Source organism: Corvus brachyrhynchos, unplaced genomic scaffold, assembly GCF_000691975.1.
Source record: "Corvus brachyrhynchos isolate BGI_N302 unplaced genomic scaffold, ASM69197v1 scaffold48, whole genome shotgun sequence".
Lineage (NCBI taxonomy): Eukaryota > Metazoa > Chordata > Aves > Passeriformes > Corvidae > Corvus > Corvus brachyrhynchos.
The window spans coordinates 3104185-3123629 of NW_008240027.1; the positions used below are offsets into that span (position 1 = coordinate 3104185).

A 19445-nucleotide genomic window follows, 5' to 3' on the forward strand; every position below is an offset into this window, starting at 1 on the left:
GACTGGGCAGTTGGGCCAGGCCGCTTGGGTCCAGCAACATTTTAAGGCCACAACTAGGTCTACTTGAGTAGTAGGAGGTCTGGATAATGAGTTTAACTTGGGCATTGTTACCACCTTGGTTTAAGAAAGTTTCCAGCCCTTCATACTCAGTTTTGTTTTTCATAAGAAACACTCACACTTTATACTGCACAGGCAGTTACTAGAAGGAACAGTAATTTAAACTGCTCAAATTATAGCCTAGACTTTTAATGGCTTTCTTTTTCTTCTTTCCCTGGAAAGCTCAAACTGCATCAAACCTGATGGGCTGCTGGAGTTCACAAAGAAGCTGGAAGGCCACATCCAGCAGAGAGGGGGACAGATTCCATTCACACACCTCCGCCTCTTCCAAAATTGGCTGGACCAGGATGCAGAAACAGCCCAGGAGGCGCTGCGGCGTCTCAAAGCCCTGTGCAGTGTAGTCAATGACTCGTGGGACTCCTCCCAGGCCTTCGCTGACTACATCAGTGTCATGTGAGGGACACAGGAGCAGGAGAAACCCATGAGCTTGAATGAAGCAATTCTGATTTCACAGCACAGGTGGAGGTTTCTTCCCCAGTTCAAGCAGTACAGAGTTGTTCTTTTCACTTTGGTGTTCATTTGAAGAAGGGGTGTGACACTGACATGCCACACCAGACCATGTGGGCCAACGGCTCTATTTCCAGGTGATCTAACCCTTACCATCTTTTTGAGTATTTTAAATGGGACATTCATCAAATGAGCTTCTGAACAAACAGTTGTTTATGTCATTGGGTGTTGCGACAAATTTCATGTTGTTTCAGCTAATGCCTCACCAATAACCATCTCCAGCGTGGGAGAGACTCAAAAGCCATTGGGTTGTGGTCCTTGGAAACCAGGTCTAGGTGATCTTGTTTTTGAGGAGGGGTATTGGACAGTATCACCTGACATCCCTTCCACCTTCATTATTCTGTGATCTGTGAATCTCATGTGAAGAACTCCTTCCTCTACTTAAAGGGAGTAGAAAACAAGCTAACAAAGCCCCCAGCCTTGACCTTTTTCCATTTGGAAAGTTGTACTTTATACCAAAAAAGTTCTTTATGTACCAAGTAGCTTGCTGTTTATTTGCAATCACACTGCCCTTTTCCAGTGTCTGCAGTCATTTTACAGAGGTTTTGAATAGTTTGTTATTTTGTAACATTTTTCTAATAAAATTATAATTAAGACCCATAATGTACCAAACTGTGAATTTTATTACTGTCATGTAATGGGATCTCATTAAAACACTGCTAGATCAGGGGATCCTGCCCATAACAAATCAAGTGGTTTTAGAAATGGAGTTACTGGAATAGAGCCTTGCTTGCATGATCTTTCAGGCCAGATGTTCAACATACAAGCTAAAAATTTTTTCCCTTGTACAAAATCCTCTTGTTCCCAAGTAATCAGCAAGGTTCACATTTCACAGCAAAGTGGATCCTGCAAGTTTTGATCAGCAGCTGTAAGCCGGAGCTGTCAAGGAAAAAAAACTTGACTGCACATCAAATGCTATAAAACCTGAAGACAAAACCTGGGTGAGTAGAAGGCACAGACACCAAAGGCCTAGAGTGAACCAGTGCTAAATCTGATCAAGCATGGAAGGTCCCGTTATTCCCAGTTCCCATGGGGGTGTTTTTCAGGCACACAATACAACAGGAGAAAAAAAGCCATGGACTCCTTGCTGCTGCAGTAGACTGAACACTGCCAAGGGCCTTCCAGCCACTCTGAAGCCATACTGTTCTGCTGTCCCACGGCCACACAAAGTCCAGCATGCACAGCTGCCCACTGTCCCTTTCTTTGAAAGGGATCAAAGTGAGGCAGGCTGCCACAGAGCCTGCCCTTGCCCCCACAGGGGACAGTAACCTCTTAGGGAATCCCTCGCTGCTCCTCATGGGAGTGATGATGGAAAGTGAAGGTGACAGCAGCATCCCATGCAGCCTTCAGCACAGAGTCCTGCAGGCCCCGCTTATCGGCGCAGTGGTGCCACTGGGACAGGTCCGAGGTGCAGTCGGAGCCGTCGGGAGGGGGCCGGACCTGGTGCCCGTTCACACAGCGGCGACACTTGATCCTGCAACAAGGGCAGTGCAAGGGCAGTCAGTGCAAGGCTCCTCTGCTGCTTCAGCACAGGGGCTGTTTAAAACTGCAGCCCCGTAACGTTTGGATTAACTCCACTGGAGCTGGATTGTCAGTTTCTGAATTACTACTGCGTTTCATTTAAACACACAACTACCTTCCGGTGTGTGTGACAGATAAGGAGTGACTCGCAGTTTGAAAACCTGGGGTTCTGTTTCTAATGGCAGTTGCTCTTCATGTTTGCACATGGTTAAATGGTCCAGCAGGACGCAGAGGAAGTTCAGGAGGAGTTTCTCTTAAAAGGTGTGGGATGTTGCTTAAGGCAGATCTCAAGTGACTGCTGCTGTTAGTATTGCATCAGGACTCCTGAATTCAAAGAGCACACCATGCTCCAAAACACTCCATTCTGGCTCCCACCACAGCCACCACGATAATACTGAGGCTGTTTTGGAGAGGCCCTACTGAGCTGTCACTTCAGGAGACAAAGAGCAGCAGCAGCCCTGCCAGCAAGGGCTGTTGCCATGCAGAATGGATACCTACCCCAAGCTAAGCTTTGAGTCAGCTTAAAACTAATCCCCTTCACTTCTTGCCTGAACTAAGAGTCTTAATTTTCACAGTGAAGCATTTTCCTGCACTCCCTGTCCCCTCTTTCTGGTGGCTATAATACCACAGGTCTCTGGGCTGGGGGGGAAGGGCAGACAATGGAGAAGAGGATTCTTTTAGTTCCCAGAACAGCTTTATAAATTCTTAGCCAGTGGAGAAGGCCTGGTATGAAAGCAGTTCAGCAGTTAGAGACCACAGACCACCAGGAAGAGAGCAGCAAGGAAGAACCAATAGGCTCCACCAATTTGAACAGTTCTGATCAGTTTTTTCATTAGCTGCAGTATTTCAGTCTCCAAAACGGGCAGCTACAAGATAGTTTGCTCACCTGTCCAACCAGCACAGCTTTTCTAGACAACAAAAAGGGAGGACAGCAAGAAAGTGCTCATGTCTAGGTGGTTAACAGCTTCAGAAGCAGAACCACTTGAGGCTCACTCTCTGGACTTCCTCCTGCTGCCTGGGAAACCCCTGAATTACACGACCAAACTTTTGTTATCCCAGCCATTAGTCATTCAGAATACTCACTTGTCATGGGTGTCACTGGTGGTGGTCTCATTCAGCGTGAAGAGCTCCTTCAGCTCCCCAAGTGAGAAATGCCTTTCTACATCCTGCTCTTCATCCACCACGCAGCTGCTCAGGGCCTTCTTGTGGGTCTGGCGCTGGAATATCTTCTCCTCTATGGTCCCTGTCTACAGGTGAGTCAGAGATGAAGCACAGTTGGAACACTGGTGTTAAAGCAGCACTACACTGGGAAGGTGTCACAGATCAAACAGCACTAAGATGTCAGGATCACTCAGTGCCTCGCCAGTACAGGTAACAGGCAAGTTTTAGTAGCTGCACTCCAACCACATCTGTTTTATTGCAGATCTAACCCAACTCTGCTTGTCTTTCCCTGTGGCTACAGAAGTGGATCCAGTGGAGATATGGATGAGGAAGAGGTGGAACTGCCACTCGTGGCTAAAGGTCACACACTGCACCAGGTTGTGCTGACAAGAAGGAAGGGAAAGGAGCTGAGCAGCTACAGCTGCTCCCTGACAAAAAATCCCAACCACAATCTCCCCAAGAAGCAGCAACAAGGTCTAGCCCTGGGTGACACCATCAGCACTATTTGCTGGTTCACCCACACACGGATCAATCACATCCTGTCTGGAGGGAGATGTCTGCTTCTAGAGCAGATGTGCAGAAAGCTCAGTATGCTACATTTCTAAGGCAAAAATCTAAGAGCAACATGTCTGTTTTGCAAACGAATGTGTACCAAGGAGCGGGGTGATTAGTCATGATTTGCAGACTGATTTCCTGTTTCTAAAAGCAAAGGAGCTCCCTGCTTCCAAGTGCAGCCAGGTCAGAGAAGAACTCCATTAAGAAAAGATGGGCAAAGAATGTCTGTTTTCTCAAAGTAAAAATAATAATTGACCACGGAACCCAAACTTACACAAAAAAAAGAACCAAAACCAAAAACCACATACAAAAAAACCACCCAACAACTTCCCCCTCCCAAACAAAACAAAAATATCCCACAGTCTGAACTAAAGAGAGAGAGGTGAACAAGGGCAGAGAGGGGACACTTCTAAGCAGTAATCACTACTGGCACTGCTGGACAAAGTGTTAGAGCAGCCTGAAAAGATTAGTCTCCTTCATGGTTTTCCTCTACAGAGCAGCTATCCCACCTGCTCACTGGCAGCTCATCCCAAATGCTGCTGGTAATTCCAGGAATGTACTTGCTGTTTCCTAAGTACACGTACACCCAACTGAAACAGACTGCAGCCTGGCTGAAAAACAGCAACTTCTGCATCAGCCACCCCATGAAATTAAAGAAGTCAGATGCCTAAATGACTTCAAAGGAACATCTTATCTGCAAAACCACAGTTGTTTCTATTTCTCAGAAGCCAGCCACTGCTAAAAACCAAGGGCTGCAGTAATGACCCTCCAGCTAGAACCTTCATGGTTTTCCATGGCAACACATCTAAGGGCAGGAAGCAATTAAGTTCCAATCAATTCTGGTCACCAACACAAAAGAGTTCTTTCCCTTCTGGCCCCAATCAGAGCAGCTGCAGTCTGGGCTGGCACCCAGAGCTCCATGCTGAGGAGGGGAGAGGAGTTTGCCTCACCGAAAGCAGTCGGTAGATGTAGCACATCTTCTTCTGGCCATCCCGCCACACGCGAGCCATGGCCTGCTCGTCGTTGGCGGGGTTCCAGTCAGGGTCGAACATCACCAGTCTGTTGGCCCCAATCAGGTTCAAACCACAGCCACCTGCTTTGCTGCTTAACATGAAGATGAACTCGGGGCTCTGCAAAAAGGCAGGCTTGGATTAGAGCACAGAGGCAGCCATGCTTTTACTCACAGCACTCGGAACTGGCAGGAGAGCTGCTCCCATCTGGCAGGTTCTCCTCACCGAGGGGCTGTTGAATCGCTCCACGATCTTTGCTCTCTTTTTAATGGACATGGTGCCGTCCAGGCGGACATACAAATACCTGGAACAGACAGCATTTACTACAATCAGACTGCTGCTATCTTTAGAGCATTCTACTTAAAACAGAAAAATCTGTCACCATCGGCCTTATAACAACAGAATGGGCTTTAGAAACGTTAGCAGAGGGCCAGAGACTTTCTGCTGAGTGACCCCAGGAGACAAAGCAAAAGCCACATTAGTTCCAATTCAGGAACACCTGAGCTACAAGACAGATCACAAGTTCCTGATGATAGAAAGTGTAGAAATAGCCAGTTCTTTTACAGCATAGGCTACAAGTCAAATCTAGCAGGATTAAACCAGCAAAACCCAAAGACAAACCTTCTGTTCCTGCAGAGCTTTTCAAATAGATCCAGTGTCTGAGTGTAGTTAGACACTAAAACCACCTTGTCATTACTGGTGCTTTTGGTAACAGCAAGGATGTAATCCAAAACCAGCATCTTGCCTGGATAAAAAGGAAAGAAAGAAAAAGCTAGAGCAGAATTCCCAAATTCCAGATCTTGTAGGGGGCACTTGGTAAGATGTTAAATACAGTCCCATGGTTGCCTGTGTTAGGCAGCACATCTGTACTGCTGAGTTCCACAGTACCTGAAAGCTGGGGCTCCACAGATTTGGTGCTGTAGCCAGCAGGGAACAAGTCCAGGGCTCCCATAAATCCTTCTTCCTCTTCCACACACTTATCATAGATAAGAGCAGGATCTGGAGAATAAACAGAGCTCAGAGACTGTGGTGTGCACAAGGGAGACCCAAAAAAGTTCCACCAACAGTGCAAAACCCAAACCCAAGTGAACAACTCACGATTACAGAGCTTCTTCAAGGAAGTGATGGAAGAGAGAGATGAAACACTGATTTTGCCCTCCTTCAGCTCCTCCACTGGCTTGGCTTGCTTCAGGAAGTTCTTGTACAGCTCAGTCTGCAAAGGTGTCAGTCTGAAACACAACAAGAGCTCTGCAGCCCCAGTCTGCAGCCAAACAAAAACCCATCCTGCTCAATCTACACAGTTCCTTTCAGCTCAGCTTTTTTAGCTACAGCACAGACAGCTTAGAGCCCCCAAGGCTGCTGGTAGAGCACTGCTATCTGCCAGAGCTGGAAGAGAAGCTTGCAGAGACTGCACAGCCCAGGGCTCTGCTCTACACAGCTGCCCAGAGCTCACCAGCTGGCTGGCAGAACCACCAGTTGTGGGCTGTGGCTTCAGGAGGAAAAGCAACATTGCCAATGCCTACAACATCATTCCTAGAGGGAAGCAGTCACCAGAAGAATGGAAGGACTTTTTGCTATTTTTCAGTCCTTCCTACTGCTTCCACTATTTCCCAGACACAGCAAATGCTTTTTGGTACCTGCAGCAGACCACCTGTTCAATCTTCACTGGCAGGTATTTGGACAGGATGTCTGAAGTTCTCCGAATTAAGCACCTGCAGGGAGAGACATTACCATCAGATGCTTGGATGACTGTTTTATCACTACTATTCCTCAAGTGGTCAACACACAGTCCCTCTGATGTTTTCTCTCCATGGGTCTGTGACTGTCCAACACATGGCAGAGGCCAGACACCCACCACCCACATGTATTACAGAGCCTCATATAACCCCCTGTCTTTGCAAGGCTTCCAAACGTGGTTCATGAGATTTGGAGGGATCAGACATGATTCCACCTACACAGAGCTCAGTCACAAGAGAATCTCTGCTCTTCCTTAGACTACCAACAGCATTTGCAATTTGAGCTACAACAGACCAGCAGCATGGACAGCAAACAAGGACAAGAATCAACCACCACAAACCGGGGGCATAACCCAAAGTACAGGCAGGCAACTCCCCATTTAATAAATCAGTAGCCATCCTTGGCCAAGATGGGCTCATTGCCTGGCCCAAGATTCCAGAAAAGGATATATCTCCTTTGGGGCTCTGGAAATGCCCCATGAAGCAGTTTTTGCCACACTTCGGGAAGGTGGAATGGACTAGAAAAAGTGCTGAGCTGAGACAGAGTAAAAGGTGCAGAAACCCAGTTCTGCCAGGAAGCATCAAAAATATGTTACAAAACCTATAGAAGAAAGACAGCAGGGATATATGACAACCCCAAAATCAGTCAAAGGCTGGTAAATAAAGGAATAATCTGGTCTCTGAACCCATAAGCAGAAGGATGAAAAGTAATAGGCTTAAACTGCAGTAAGGAAGATTTATGTTACACATTAAGAGCATTTTCTAACTGCAAAGAGAGCAATGCCCTGGAAAAGGTGTCCTAGGAAAATTGCAAGGTCTTCAGTGCTGGGTGGGGATTAAGAGATGGTCTAGGTCTAACACCTTCTACCTTAGGACAGCAAGACTGATTAGATGCCTTCTCCAGCACCCTTCCAGCCTTACATCCATGATTCTATAAGTCTTTGCATCACTGTCCCATTCGCAATTCCTACCGAATTCAACAGATTCATCTGCCACTACTTTTGTGCCTTGTCTTCCCTATTTGTGTATCATGACTGTTGCACAGTAAAGGGAAGGAAAAAGAACTTTTACACCCATTTTCCATCAACTATAAAAAGAAATAAATGCACTTCAAGAAAGAATAAGCTTTTCTCCTCCCAACCTTTCCTTTTCCTTAGGCTTCTACAAGCTGATCTGAGTCAAGGTCAGGACTGTCTCTATGGAGTGACTATACTCAGTGTGAAATTTAATTTACCATGACCATAAACTGCAGGATTGTATTTGTGATGGCTGAAAAAGATCAGATTAAAAAAACCAAAACAAAACCAACCAAACAAAAACCACCAAACCAAACCCACAAACAAAAAATCAGATAAAGAACTGAAGACACCAGCAGTGCTGAGAATTCAAGTCTTTTCTAGAACGTTCTTAGAGACAGCCAAGCAATTGCCAGCAGATGTGGATAAATTGGTTGTATTCATGAAAAAACACCAGGTTAAAACAAATACCACAAATCAACCAAAGATAAATAAGACAGCGCTTCACATGACAGAGGTGCTTCTCGAGGATCAGAAGTCCCATCTCTGACACTTGTAGTCTCCTATCAGCCCTACACAGCCAACACAACTATTAAAGTGTTAGCTGGACTCTATTGTGACTTGGGCATCAACAGCACAACTGAGTGACATTCCTTATTCTCCTTCTGCTACTCAGCATCTGGGCTGGATGGATCTCAAGTCTGATCCAGCCCAAACTTGTAGTTATCTTAAAATAAATAAAAGGATGCTGCCTGATTATTCAGATCCCAGGAAAAACAGAAACATAGGAGTCAAATAATAATTCAGTACCTGAGAGTACTGCTTGGGGGTGACTGCAGCTGACTGTGCCATGTCAGTACCATTTAGCAGACAAAAGCTCCATGCTATGTGGATTTCTTAGGCAATAAATACTTGCACAATCACTTGCTGAATAGATGTAACAGGCAAGAGAATTCATTACAGCTACTGTAATTTGGAAAGATAGCAGGGCTTATGCAAAGGGCTTATGCAAAAGCCTTGCAAAGAGAAGAGGGATGAAGTTCACCTGTTCACAATACTGATCAGCTCTTTAAGCCTCTCTTCTCCCTTGTGTCGCTCAGCTTCACTTGCATCTGCATCTCTTCCTTTCAAGATGGGCATTTCAAAATGTCTTTTAAATTCCTGTGCAGTTCCTGTATAAAACAGAAGTGAAAAGGTGACAACTACTACCAAAGAACCTTTGATCAGCATCCCACAGCCCCAGTTATCACTCCCCAAGCACAGAGCCCAGCAGATAAAACAAACCCTCATCCCATCCATAAGACTGTTTTTCTTTCTAGCCAGGAAAGACTCCAACAAGGCAGGCAAATCAGTACAACAGAGAATCATTTTGTACTCTAACAACAGTGCAAAGCCAACAGTTACATGATTTTACTTCAACAGTTAGGCACATACTGCTTTTGCTCACATTCCAGTCATACTTTTATTCCCAGATTTTGTCCTTGCAAACAACAGCACAGGCATTATCTGTGCCTGCTCTAAAATTATCTGTAATCAGTTGCTTATTACTGGCCACAGGCTGAAAGTGGGAAAAACACCTACTGAGTACATGCAGCTTTGCTGCAGTAGTTACACCATTAACCTCATCTCAGAAAGCACGAGCTGCAAGTACAGGGAGAGTCATCTTGCCCAAAGTACAGGTCAAGGGGGCCAGGTGAAATCCCATCAGCTTCCTGTAATAACTACCCAAATTTGAAGCACATGAGAAAAGCAGATGTAGAACATGTACTATCCCATTCCATCCTTTCCTTGAGAACTCCTGGGGGCAGAACAGCTGAACGGAAAAGATTAAGCCCAAATTCTGCTTGCAAGACTAAGAATCTGATGAATTATGTTTAACTAGAGTTGTGCATGCACTGGAATTAATGAGAAGCCTCTTGGACTGAATGCCCAACAACCTGAGACAATCATGGGTGACGAGTTACAGCAACAAAGAAATCATTTACAGTAGTACTCAGTTTCACATTTTTATTTTACTCTGATTCCCCTTCCAAAACACCTGTTAAACTGGTGTACTTTGCTTTACAACCCTGTTGAAACAGATCAGATTATACACGGCCTCTAGAACAGGGCACCCTGACCTAGGCTTTCCGGTTACAAAGAGGAAGAGACTAAGTCTCATAGAATCACAGAATGGTTTGAGGTGGAAAAGACCTTGGAGATCATCTAGTTCCAAGCCCCTGACATGACTTTTCACCAACGTCTCAGTTGCTGCTTTTGCTGGCATCGAGAGAAGCCTGGCCAGCACCTGCCCCTCCCTCACATCTTCCACACATTGATCTCTTACCCAGGATGCCCGAATTGACGAAGTGCACCAGGCTGAAATACTCCAGCAGGTCGTTCTGAATGGGGGTGCCTGAGATAAGGACTCGTCGAGGTGTGTTTAAGCTGTTGAGAGCCTGGTAAGTTTGGTTTTCTGAGTTCTTCAGTCTATGGCCCTTTGAAAAACAGAGAAGAGGAATAAGGCTGATAAATCCAGTGGCCCTGTTAGGAAGCAGCTTGGAGAGCCTCATCAGCACTGATAAAAAGCATCTCACCACTTTTCCCATTCCTGGTAGTGGAGTAAGTCTTGCAACAGACTTGTTTCAAAGACAAGGATCTAGTGCAAAACCTGAAGAAGCCATTATGTGAGGGAACAAGACATTACAAGCTTCCAAGACCAGGAATATCTGAGCTCCACCCAGACAAGAAAGTCTACTATGAAAGTAACAACCATCGCACAGTATAACTCTAGGAACTGTTTCCTATTCAAAGATGGGAATGTTTTCAGCTATCAACACAAGCACTGAACTCTGGACCAGTAAAACTGCTCCACCCAAGGTCAAGATCACAAGCCTCTCGGACCACCTATGTAGAGGATTGCCAGACCTTTGCACACTAATAAAGAGAGATTCTTCACCTCTTACAGGGGTAATCTGAATACAGGTGCAATTTCTCATGCCTGGGAAGAGAAACTTTATTAGCATCTGAATGCTGTGTAGGATAAAGCACAAGTGATAAGAGGCTTTTTACGAGTGCCAGACAGCACCAGAGGTATTTATTGGAAATATACAGAAGCCACATGGCCAAGGATGTGGGTTCCCAGACTCCCTAGGTGCTGGTCCCATCCCAGGGGCACTGAGAGGTGGGGGCAGTCACAGACTGGCAGATAAAAGGTTTATGGGAGCTACATTTCTGGGGATACTCGCTCTGTTTAACCCTCTCTCTGGCAATTACAAAGCCAAACCACTGGGTGGCACCGCCATTTAATTAATCCTCTCAACCCCTGCCAGGCCCCAGCTTGATCGTTTCAAGGAGGCAGAGGACACTTCCAAAGCATCTCTGGCTCTCACTGCCTATAACCACAAGTAGGGAATGACAAATGAAAAAACAACTCAATTTTGGCCATGTGAAAGCAGAGCTTGACAACAAAAGCTTTGCAAAGCTCGATCCAGTGCGCAGGGAGTCAAGCCAGCCCCATCTCCTCTTGAACAAGCAGCATGAGTAACTCCTCACCCAGCTCTCCTACCTCTGCTCCAGGCATGAGAGTACAGAGAGAGGAAGAAGGTCATGCCATGGGAGTATCCTTCAAACTCACCCACAAGCACAGAATGCCAGATATAATGGCTGACAGCAGCCAACACTACTCACAAGAGCATGCTGAATCACAGAATTATTTAGGCTGTGAGAGACCTCAGAAGCCTCCAGTCCAACCTCTTGCTCCAAAGAGACAGGTTAAAAATTACTGTGCAGAACATGAGGCCAGGCCAAACAGGAAGTACTTCCCACTTTAACAAAGACACACAGCAATGAATGAAAACCAGTAAGCCAGGGCACTACCCAACAGAGTCAGAGACAGGCATGGACCTCCTTTCTGGTACATATTTCACATGGAGAGGGCCCTAGTAGTAGGACCTATCAGACACCTACAAGTGGACACAGTTACCACCAACTGGATTTTCTTCATATCTTGGCTCATGAAGACACCATCTCCCATTTCACACTCACAACAGTATGGTTGATTTTATTACTTAGAACCTCTGAAACACCTGAATGGGTGCTGTCCACAGCCACATCTTATTTCCCACTGTCCAGTCGCCTTTTAAGAAAGCAGATCCAGTCTCACCCAGATGTTGAGAAAATACCAGGAATGGATTCTCCTTAAAGGTGCCCCCATACCTCATCACATATGACCAGCCCAACACTGCCCTTCTGCAGCACCTCGGCGTGGAGTCGGAAGGTTTCATAGGAGATAATCAGGATGGGTGAAGGCACTCGCAGGCCACGCTGGTTCATAAAGCCAACTGCAGATGGGAAGGGAACAAAGGAAAAAAAAAAAAGAAGGATGAGGAAAATGGGTCAAACAATCAAATATTTTGTCTTAAAAATCTAGGAAAACCCTTCCATCCATATATACCCATTCTTCCTTCCCCAAAACTGTTCCCATTTCCATGGCCCTTCTGCCTCCTTTCCTGCCTTCCAGCTGGAGCAAAATAAGAGCACTGGGACTACTATAATACCTGACTAGATTTGGATTATGCCAAAAGATCAACTATTACCAAACATGCAAGGGTCTGATCTAAACATGTAAGTGGAGAGACAGCCATCAGTGTGCAGAGATCCAGTGACTGCACAGAGATGTTCACATGAGCTGCTGCAGGCTTCTTCCAATGCAAGATTTTGACCTCAACCAGCCCAACGCACAGATTGCAAACATTTCTGTACCTAGTTTACGGTCAATCTCTTCTTTGGAGCCTCCATCAATGGCCAGTGGCTGGATCCTTCCCCCCAGCCATTTCTCTACTTCATTGTACCAGTTTCTCACCAGGCTGGAGGGAGACACCACCACGGCTTTCTCGATTTCGGGCTTGCAGTCCGGGCTTTGCCGGAGAAGCGTCCACATGAGTGTGATGCACTGGAGAGTTTTGCCCAGCCCCATTTCGTCTGCCATGATACAGCCATGGCTCCCAGGGATCCGCCGGCTCGTCACACAGTCCCAGAGGAATTTAACTCCCTGCCAAAAAATTGTTCTCTCAGAGCAGGACGGGGACATCAGCAGAGTGACAATTTCATTACCACAATGCACAGGACCAATAGCACAACAAACAGCAGATCTGTGTAGCACACACATCCCTGGGGACATGCAGTGTTCTAATGAGACAGAGGGAAATCACCCGAGGCACAGCTAGAATGCCACCACATCTGGAGTGGAACAGCATTACCGGTGCCAACATGTACCTCATAACATGCATAAAATCTCAGTACATTTTACTTGTACAATTATAATGAGCTTCCTAACATGAATTCCCAGAAATTTCTACCCTTGGCTGCATTAGACAGGGTCTGGCCATGAACTAACATGCATTAATCATTTCAAAGAGGTTTATCATCTTAACAACACCCAATCAGGTAATTTTAAAGAATCAGAGTGAGTAGAGTTGTTTCTGCTGCCCGATTAATTCCCAAAATACCATCATCAGCCTTCATCACTTCTGCTTAGAAGCAGTGACTCACCTGGGGGCTCAAGGTCCAAAGCAGATTTAGCTTTAGAGAAGACACAGGGCTGAGGTTATAACCCACGTCACATGGTGGGAGAAGAGCTCAGCTCTGCATTAGGCTCTGACACATCACTGAGACAGATAAAGGGGGGGGAAGGGGGGGAAGGGAAAAAAAAAGAGAAAGACAAACTACAAAATGTTCATGTAGCATGTGATGACAAGAGAGTCAGAGAAAACCAGGGCATTGTGCTGGGAAGGTACAAGCTACCTGCATTGTGCCAACGGAGCAGGGAGTGTGGGACACAAGCTAAACACAGCTGTAAGGAATCACTCCTCTCTACTCCACTATTTAGGACTTGAAGATGGAGCACCTTGACTTGCACTTTCAAGTTCTTTTCCTTCTCTCTTTCTTAGGCCTTTAGTTACAGGTTAATGGAATTTATTTAAGCCAGTTGAACATACATGAAGTTCATTACTGGCTACATGACTTCATTTGGCTGCAGAACCAGCACCTGGGCAAAAGTCACAATAAAGTTGGAGCAGAGCTGTACTACCATTTAGGAGCATCAGCTGAATAAAGCAGCATAGGAATCTTAGCAGGCAGAGACCTATTAATCAGACTAGAGCAGAAACTGCTTTATCATCGATATTTACCTGGCAAAAAAAAGCGTGCCTAGGACACCAACATAACTTTGATTACTTGACAAAAGCACCAGCAGGCAGTAGCTTACCCAAAACCAGAGTGCCTCCAGCTATGTAGCCAGACGTGAGCGTAACACTGAGACACAGGTTCAGTACGAAATCCAAGATAAAACTACAAGCCATGAGCAGCCTACAATGCTCTCAGACCCATCTGAAGATCTCCCGAGCAGGGAGACATCCAGCTTGACCTGCTTAGCCTGCAAGATCAGCAATCACAGCTTCCATCTGTGCTGCCTCCAGGCTTAAATGATAATATACTGCATCTGGGATGAACTTCGAGCTGTCCAGAAGCCTATATCAGATATTTGGAGAGTTGTACCCACTGCTGCCATATTATAATGTCGCACATATTTACAACAGAAAATGTTTTTTGGCAGTCTCCACTATCGAATTTCAAGTCTGCATAGGTCAGGGACAGCTCACACCTACCAAAAGCACACTGAAGTAGGAACCTACTCTCCACTTTGCTGGGAACCATGGTACCAGAAATTGGAGCCTCAGTGCTTCCCGGCTCAGGGACTTGCAGATCCAATCAATTCTGCTGAGCAGTAAAAAGGTGGTGGACAGTCTGCCCTGCCTGACTCAAGACTGGGCTGCAAAATAGTTTATTGCAACTATGTCCCATCACCTTCCACACCAAATTCCACCCAGCAGAGCTACATCTCCAGACTTCAAGGTAAGTAAAGGCAGGACTTTCAGCCCTGACTCTTTGCTTGAAAAGGGACAGGGAGTATCAGCAGCATTCAGGCCTCTCAGAGGATGCTTAAAACAAATGTTTCACTTTGTATTTGCAACAGACTGGAGCCTGTTAGACTGTCAGTCTGTGAGGCCTATGCAAACCTGTTACAACTCCAGCAGAAGAACTGCGGCTTTTTGAAATGGACCAAATCCTCCAGCCACATCCTCAGGTCCCAGTGGAAAACTTAACTTTTCTCTGACCTTTAGGTCCCAGTGGAAAACTTACTTCTCTCTGATGGGGTCGTAGAACACGGCTGAGGACAGGATCCACCACAACATGGACAGGTGCCTTGTCCCTGCAGGAGGCAGTCAAGAAAGAAGAGAGTGTGATTAAGGAATTCGGCACATGTTTAGGTTTTGTTAAATCTCACTGTTATACTGAGGACTCCCCTGTGGCACAGGCGAAGCAACTCCAAACAAGAAAGTGAAAAATGGATTAATTCTGCTTTGAGAATCAAGTTAGAGACCGACCCACAGTCTAAAACATCAGTGAAACCATGTATGTGGGCTGTGGTTAAAACAAGGGTAGAATGTGGTTCCGAGACACAGTTAAAAAGTCAGTATTATTTTTCTTGCTTCTGTAACAATATTGTAATTGCATTTCTGGAGAGAGAAAACCCCCTCTCTGTCCATGAAGATCCAGTTGACAGCCTTTTTAAGTTGTAACAATAGCACAAAAGAAACCACCTCAGAATAAAAACCAGTAGGCAGCCTAACATTTGTCAGTCATGTCCCTTTGCTTGTCCTTAGATGCTGATGTTTCCTGACACACGTCTAAACCATAATATTTTCTAAGCAACTTCTCCGTATGTGTATGCTCATTCCCTGCAACAGGTTTAAATTTTTGATGCATGAGAGATGGAAAAGTCAGTGAAAGAACCCGAACAATCCAGCATGGGTACATTCCTTCTTTGATTGTAACCACACCTGAACCAATCCAGGCAGAATACTTGGAATCAAACTCCCCCTTGATGTTCAGACCCCAGCTCAAACACATTTGGGAGAAAAGCACATAAACCCACACCCAGAAAGAAGCCAGAGCTACAGCATTCATGCCAGGTGATGACTCACTTGTCTATTTTCAGCTGGTCATGGGCACTCAGCACCGGGGGCTCATACAGAACCAGAGCTCCATCCTCAAATGGGTCATGGAGAGGACTCCTCACTCCCGCCCGTTTGACACCCAGCGAGCGCAAGCCCAGGGGCCCTGAAAGTAAACAAAGGCACAACTCAAACAACAACATCTTCCTGGAAGCAAGCAGAGCCTTGCAGCAGAGTCTGATTACACTTAGGAACAGTGAATTAATTGGGTGCTGGAGTGGAGGTGCACGCACAGCTGGTGCAGACAGCAAACCTAAGCAGGGCCATTGTTTGGCAGCACTCTGGAAGCACACAGTGGGAAGCTCAGAGGCAGGAAAAAACAGAACGAATGAACAGAGGCAAAGATGGAGCAATGGCACTGGTTGTTCTAGATTTTTTGAAAGCCAAGGAGGGTTCCAGAATGTACATCTCAACAGCTCAACAAATACACTCCTACATATAGAATAAGCTGGGTGAAATCTTCTTTTGGGGTCACCTAACCCAGTCTTAGCCAGTTGTATCTTTGATGCAAGGTCAGGAATTGATCTTTAACAGTGACAAAATTCTACAGTATCACAGTCAGCATCATATTGTCACTACCTGCTCTGGGGTATTATTTTCTCTCTGCTGAGCAATAGTAGATGTTTGGCCTTGGAGCCAATTTCTGTGAAAAGTAGAAACCAAGCATGAGTCCCTTTCCCTAGTACTGTATTTTGATGTCACAGTTTTGAAATGGAGATGAACACAACAACCTACATAGAAATCCCTTTTCCCATCAAAACTCAGGCAACTGTGCTCCCAGGATTGATTTTGCTTGAAAAAGATTCAATCAGTCTATTTGTCCATTGTTTGCTAAAGCTCCTTGCAAAACAGAAGCGTATCACAAGCTGAGGCAGCAGTGCACACACAACAAGAAAGCAAGCACAAGAAACAGCCACTTTTCCCAATTAAGAGACTGAGGTAACAGCCACAGAAAGCCGCTTTGCCAGTTACAGTTCTGTTTGAGCCTCCTGACAAATCCGCTTCTCCAGAAGCGAGCTTTGCCAAATTCTTTTGGGGCTTGTCATTCCATATTCAGTGGCTGCTTAAAAACATTTTTATAACAAAAGTTTGAGTGAAACTGGTTGATCTGCATTCGTGTTTTTAAGCTGGAGGGTGAAGGGGAAGCAGGGGACATGAAAAGGCCCATTTGTTTCCGAGATCTTATGTTTCACTGATTCAAACCAGCTGACGCTTTGAACTTCAAAATGATCTTGTTTTGAAGATCACCTTGAGGCTGAACACACCAGGCCAAGCAGAAATAAAACTGGCACATACAATCTTTTTCACCTCAGCCTTCTGTCTGTTAGCATCATTATTTAAATGATAAACCTTCGTGGCTTGGAATTCATTTTGCTTTTGTATTTGTGATATGGTGTAAAATCTCCTGGCAGTACATCAAATACATAGCAGTAAGACTACAAAATCCAATTCTGAAATGTAGGATTATCCAAACTAAACACTAGTAAGAAATATGAAGACTTTGCTAATATGCCAGTATTTTTCTTTCAAAATTAAGTCAGGATTTCTGGAACATATGCATCAGTGCAAAAAATAACAATAATCCCCACAGATATATTTGACAGGCCTAAGCATCATCTGTTTTAATCAAGTCAGCCAACATAGACAATCCTTAAACCTCCTCATCTTACCTTTATAATTTGGAATGGGGACTTTGAAGGGTTTGGACAAAATGCTGCGGATAAAAGCCTCCTAGGAATCCAGAAAAAAACCACATTTCAGAAGTCTGAAATCAGAGATTGCTCAAGAGAGCAAGTCCAGGACATTTTTTGAGAACTCAGTTTTGCCAAGTACTTGGAGTCCCTCTATTTAATCTACTCAAGCTTCAACTCCAACTACTTTCAAGACTATCCAAAAGGAAGAAAGTAACAATCCAGCACAATTTCCTCCACCAGTTCTGCTTTTCAAAACTGTTTTCCTTTGGGTTTTCTAATACATGAAATTGATTTTTCATAGCTCCCATCTCCCTAAATCCACTGGTTTTATTCACTTCTTTAAAAGCTATTGCTTTCCCCTGCCTTGGTAATTCAGTCAGGCAACTCATTTCCTGTAAAGGAGCTGGGTTACCATTGCAGGAAGCACCCAGCCAGTCCAGCATCTGGTCTCCAGTAGTGGAAGCCCAGAGAGAACCAGGCAGGCACACAGCATTTGACCCACCTGGGTGGAAAGCAACTCTCATCTCTGGGCACTGTCCTTCACCAGGGCCCCATGGAACAACCTCACCCAGGACTTCACTATAGGAAGTTCTCCCCCCACACCTCCATCAACATTGAAGGATTGGAGCTGGCAAAAAGCCTCTCCAAAAGACTTTGTGTGTGCGTGGCATTTCCATAACACCTCTGATTAAATGGGGCCACGGAGGCACTTGGACTTGGTTGCTGAGTGAGCTCTGTGTGTGCCAGCAGCAACCCCCACTCACGTGCTGACTGCTGTCCAGGCAGTGGGGTCTGTTGGTCAGCTGAGCCAAGGGTTTGCGGAAGGGCGACCTGTAGCATTCTCCACTCTCCGTCTCACTGGCTGCCTTCTGCCTCTTCCGGCTCTGGAAAACAGAATCGCAACTGAACAACTCAGGGGCAGCTGGGGAGAGCAGAAGATGCTCTGCTGTCACACTCAGTAAGCACCAAAGCACACACTCCATCGCCCAGGCAGCCGAGCAGCTCTGAGCCCACACAGCCATCACTCACCCCTGCTGCCAAAGGGCTCACACAGCAACGCCACCAAGGTCACTGCGCCCTAAAGTTTAATTTATATGAAGCTTAAAATATTCTCCTAGTTAAGAAAATAACTACCACCTTCTAACCTGTAAAAGGGCAGGCTTGTCCACACTAAGATTTGTCCTGTCACCCAAAAAAAGCAGAATTAAGAAAAGGAAAGGTCAGTAGCATGGAACAAACGACATCAAAGTCCCCAGAGGCTCCATGGCACCTGGTGTTATGCAGGTGAAAGGCCTCGCACTGAACCCTACATTTCAAACACTTAGAAAAGCATGAAAATAAATGTCAATGATCTGTTTCCTGATTTAACACAGTCCTCTTCAGCGTGAAGCATGGTTTCAACCACCCGCTGGCACAGAAAAATGGATTTGACACAGAAAACATTAGGTGAGACTCTTTGACCTGTGTGACATAAAACATAACTGTATACTAGGATTAGGGCTGGGACTAGTGGCTAAACGAGGTCTTTACTGTTTCTTACAGATAATCGGTGAAATTGATCCTCCCGTGTCCTGTTACAAAAAGATGCAACATTCTGTCTTAAACATTGACCTATTCCTAGTTACCCAGTCACCCTTCCTTTCACACAGCACTCGGAAGCTCTCACAGGAAGAAGTTTTCCCGCAACCACGACGCACCACCTGTACCCAGCGAAGTTCTTCCACCAACCACACGCCGAGACACGAAGTTTTACGGCAGCATAAACCGGGGGCCTGATGCCAAGAGGATGAGGGAAGGCTCAGGCACCAGGGAGTGACTCGGATGCAGCCCCGCCCCGCATCCCCCTGCCCACGGCTGCGGGGTCACACGGGGCCGAGAACACGCACACACCGAGCCACGTCCCGGGGCCCCTCGCTCACCGTCGGGGGTCGCCAGTCCTCCTCCTCCTCTTCCTCATCTTCATCGCCCGCCTTCCTCTTGGCCAGCTGGCTGGGGGCCAGGCTCCTCCTCTGCAACAGAGACACAACACACACACACACACATAGAGTGAGGGGCCGGGAGGTTCCCAGCA

General features: G+C 45.9%; 2 protein-coding genes across 2 annotated transcripts in view; one reads left to right on the plus strand and one right to left on the minus strand.

Annotated features, from left to right (window-relative positions):
* The window catches only part of LRRC41 (leucine rich repeat containing 41), a gene marked incomplete at its 5' end in the record, with an annotated part of 7658 nt that extends 6427 nt beyond the window's left edge, over positions 1 to 1231 (plus strand). Inside the window, one exon of the mRNA XM_017743444.1 lies at positions 280 to 1231. Coding sequence (XP_017598933.1) covers positions 280 to 514 — 235 coding nt within the window. The remainder of the gene's footprint in view (positions 1 to 279) is intronic.
* Positions 1215 to 19440, minus strand: RAD54L (RAD54-like (S. cerevisiae); the record flags this gene model as incomplete). The annotated part of the gene is made up of 17 exons (XM_017743445.1): positions 1215 to 2098; positions 3229 to 3392; positions 4812 to 4991; positions 5097 to 5175; positions 5493 to 5616; positions 5760 to 5870; positions 5970 to 6100; positions 6509 to 6583; positions 8669 to 8795; positions 9950 to 10100; positions 11821 to 11945; positions 12367 to 12655; positions 14806 to 14875; positions 15651 to 15786; positions 17351 to 17411; positions 18139 to 18258; positions 19294 to 19440. Coding segments are annotated over 17 exons (2292 nt in total), but the record flags the coding sequence as incomplete, so codon positions are not given.
* Positions 19441 to 19445: the final 5 nt, after the last annotated feature.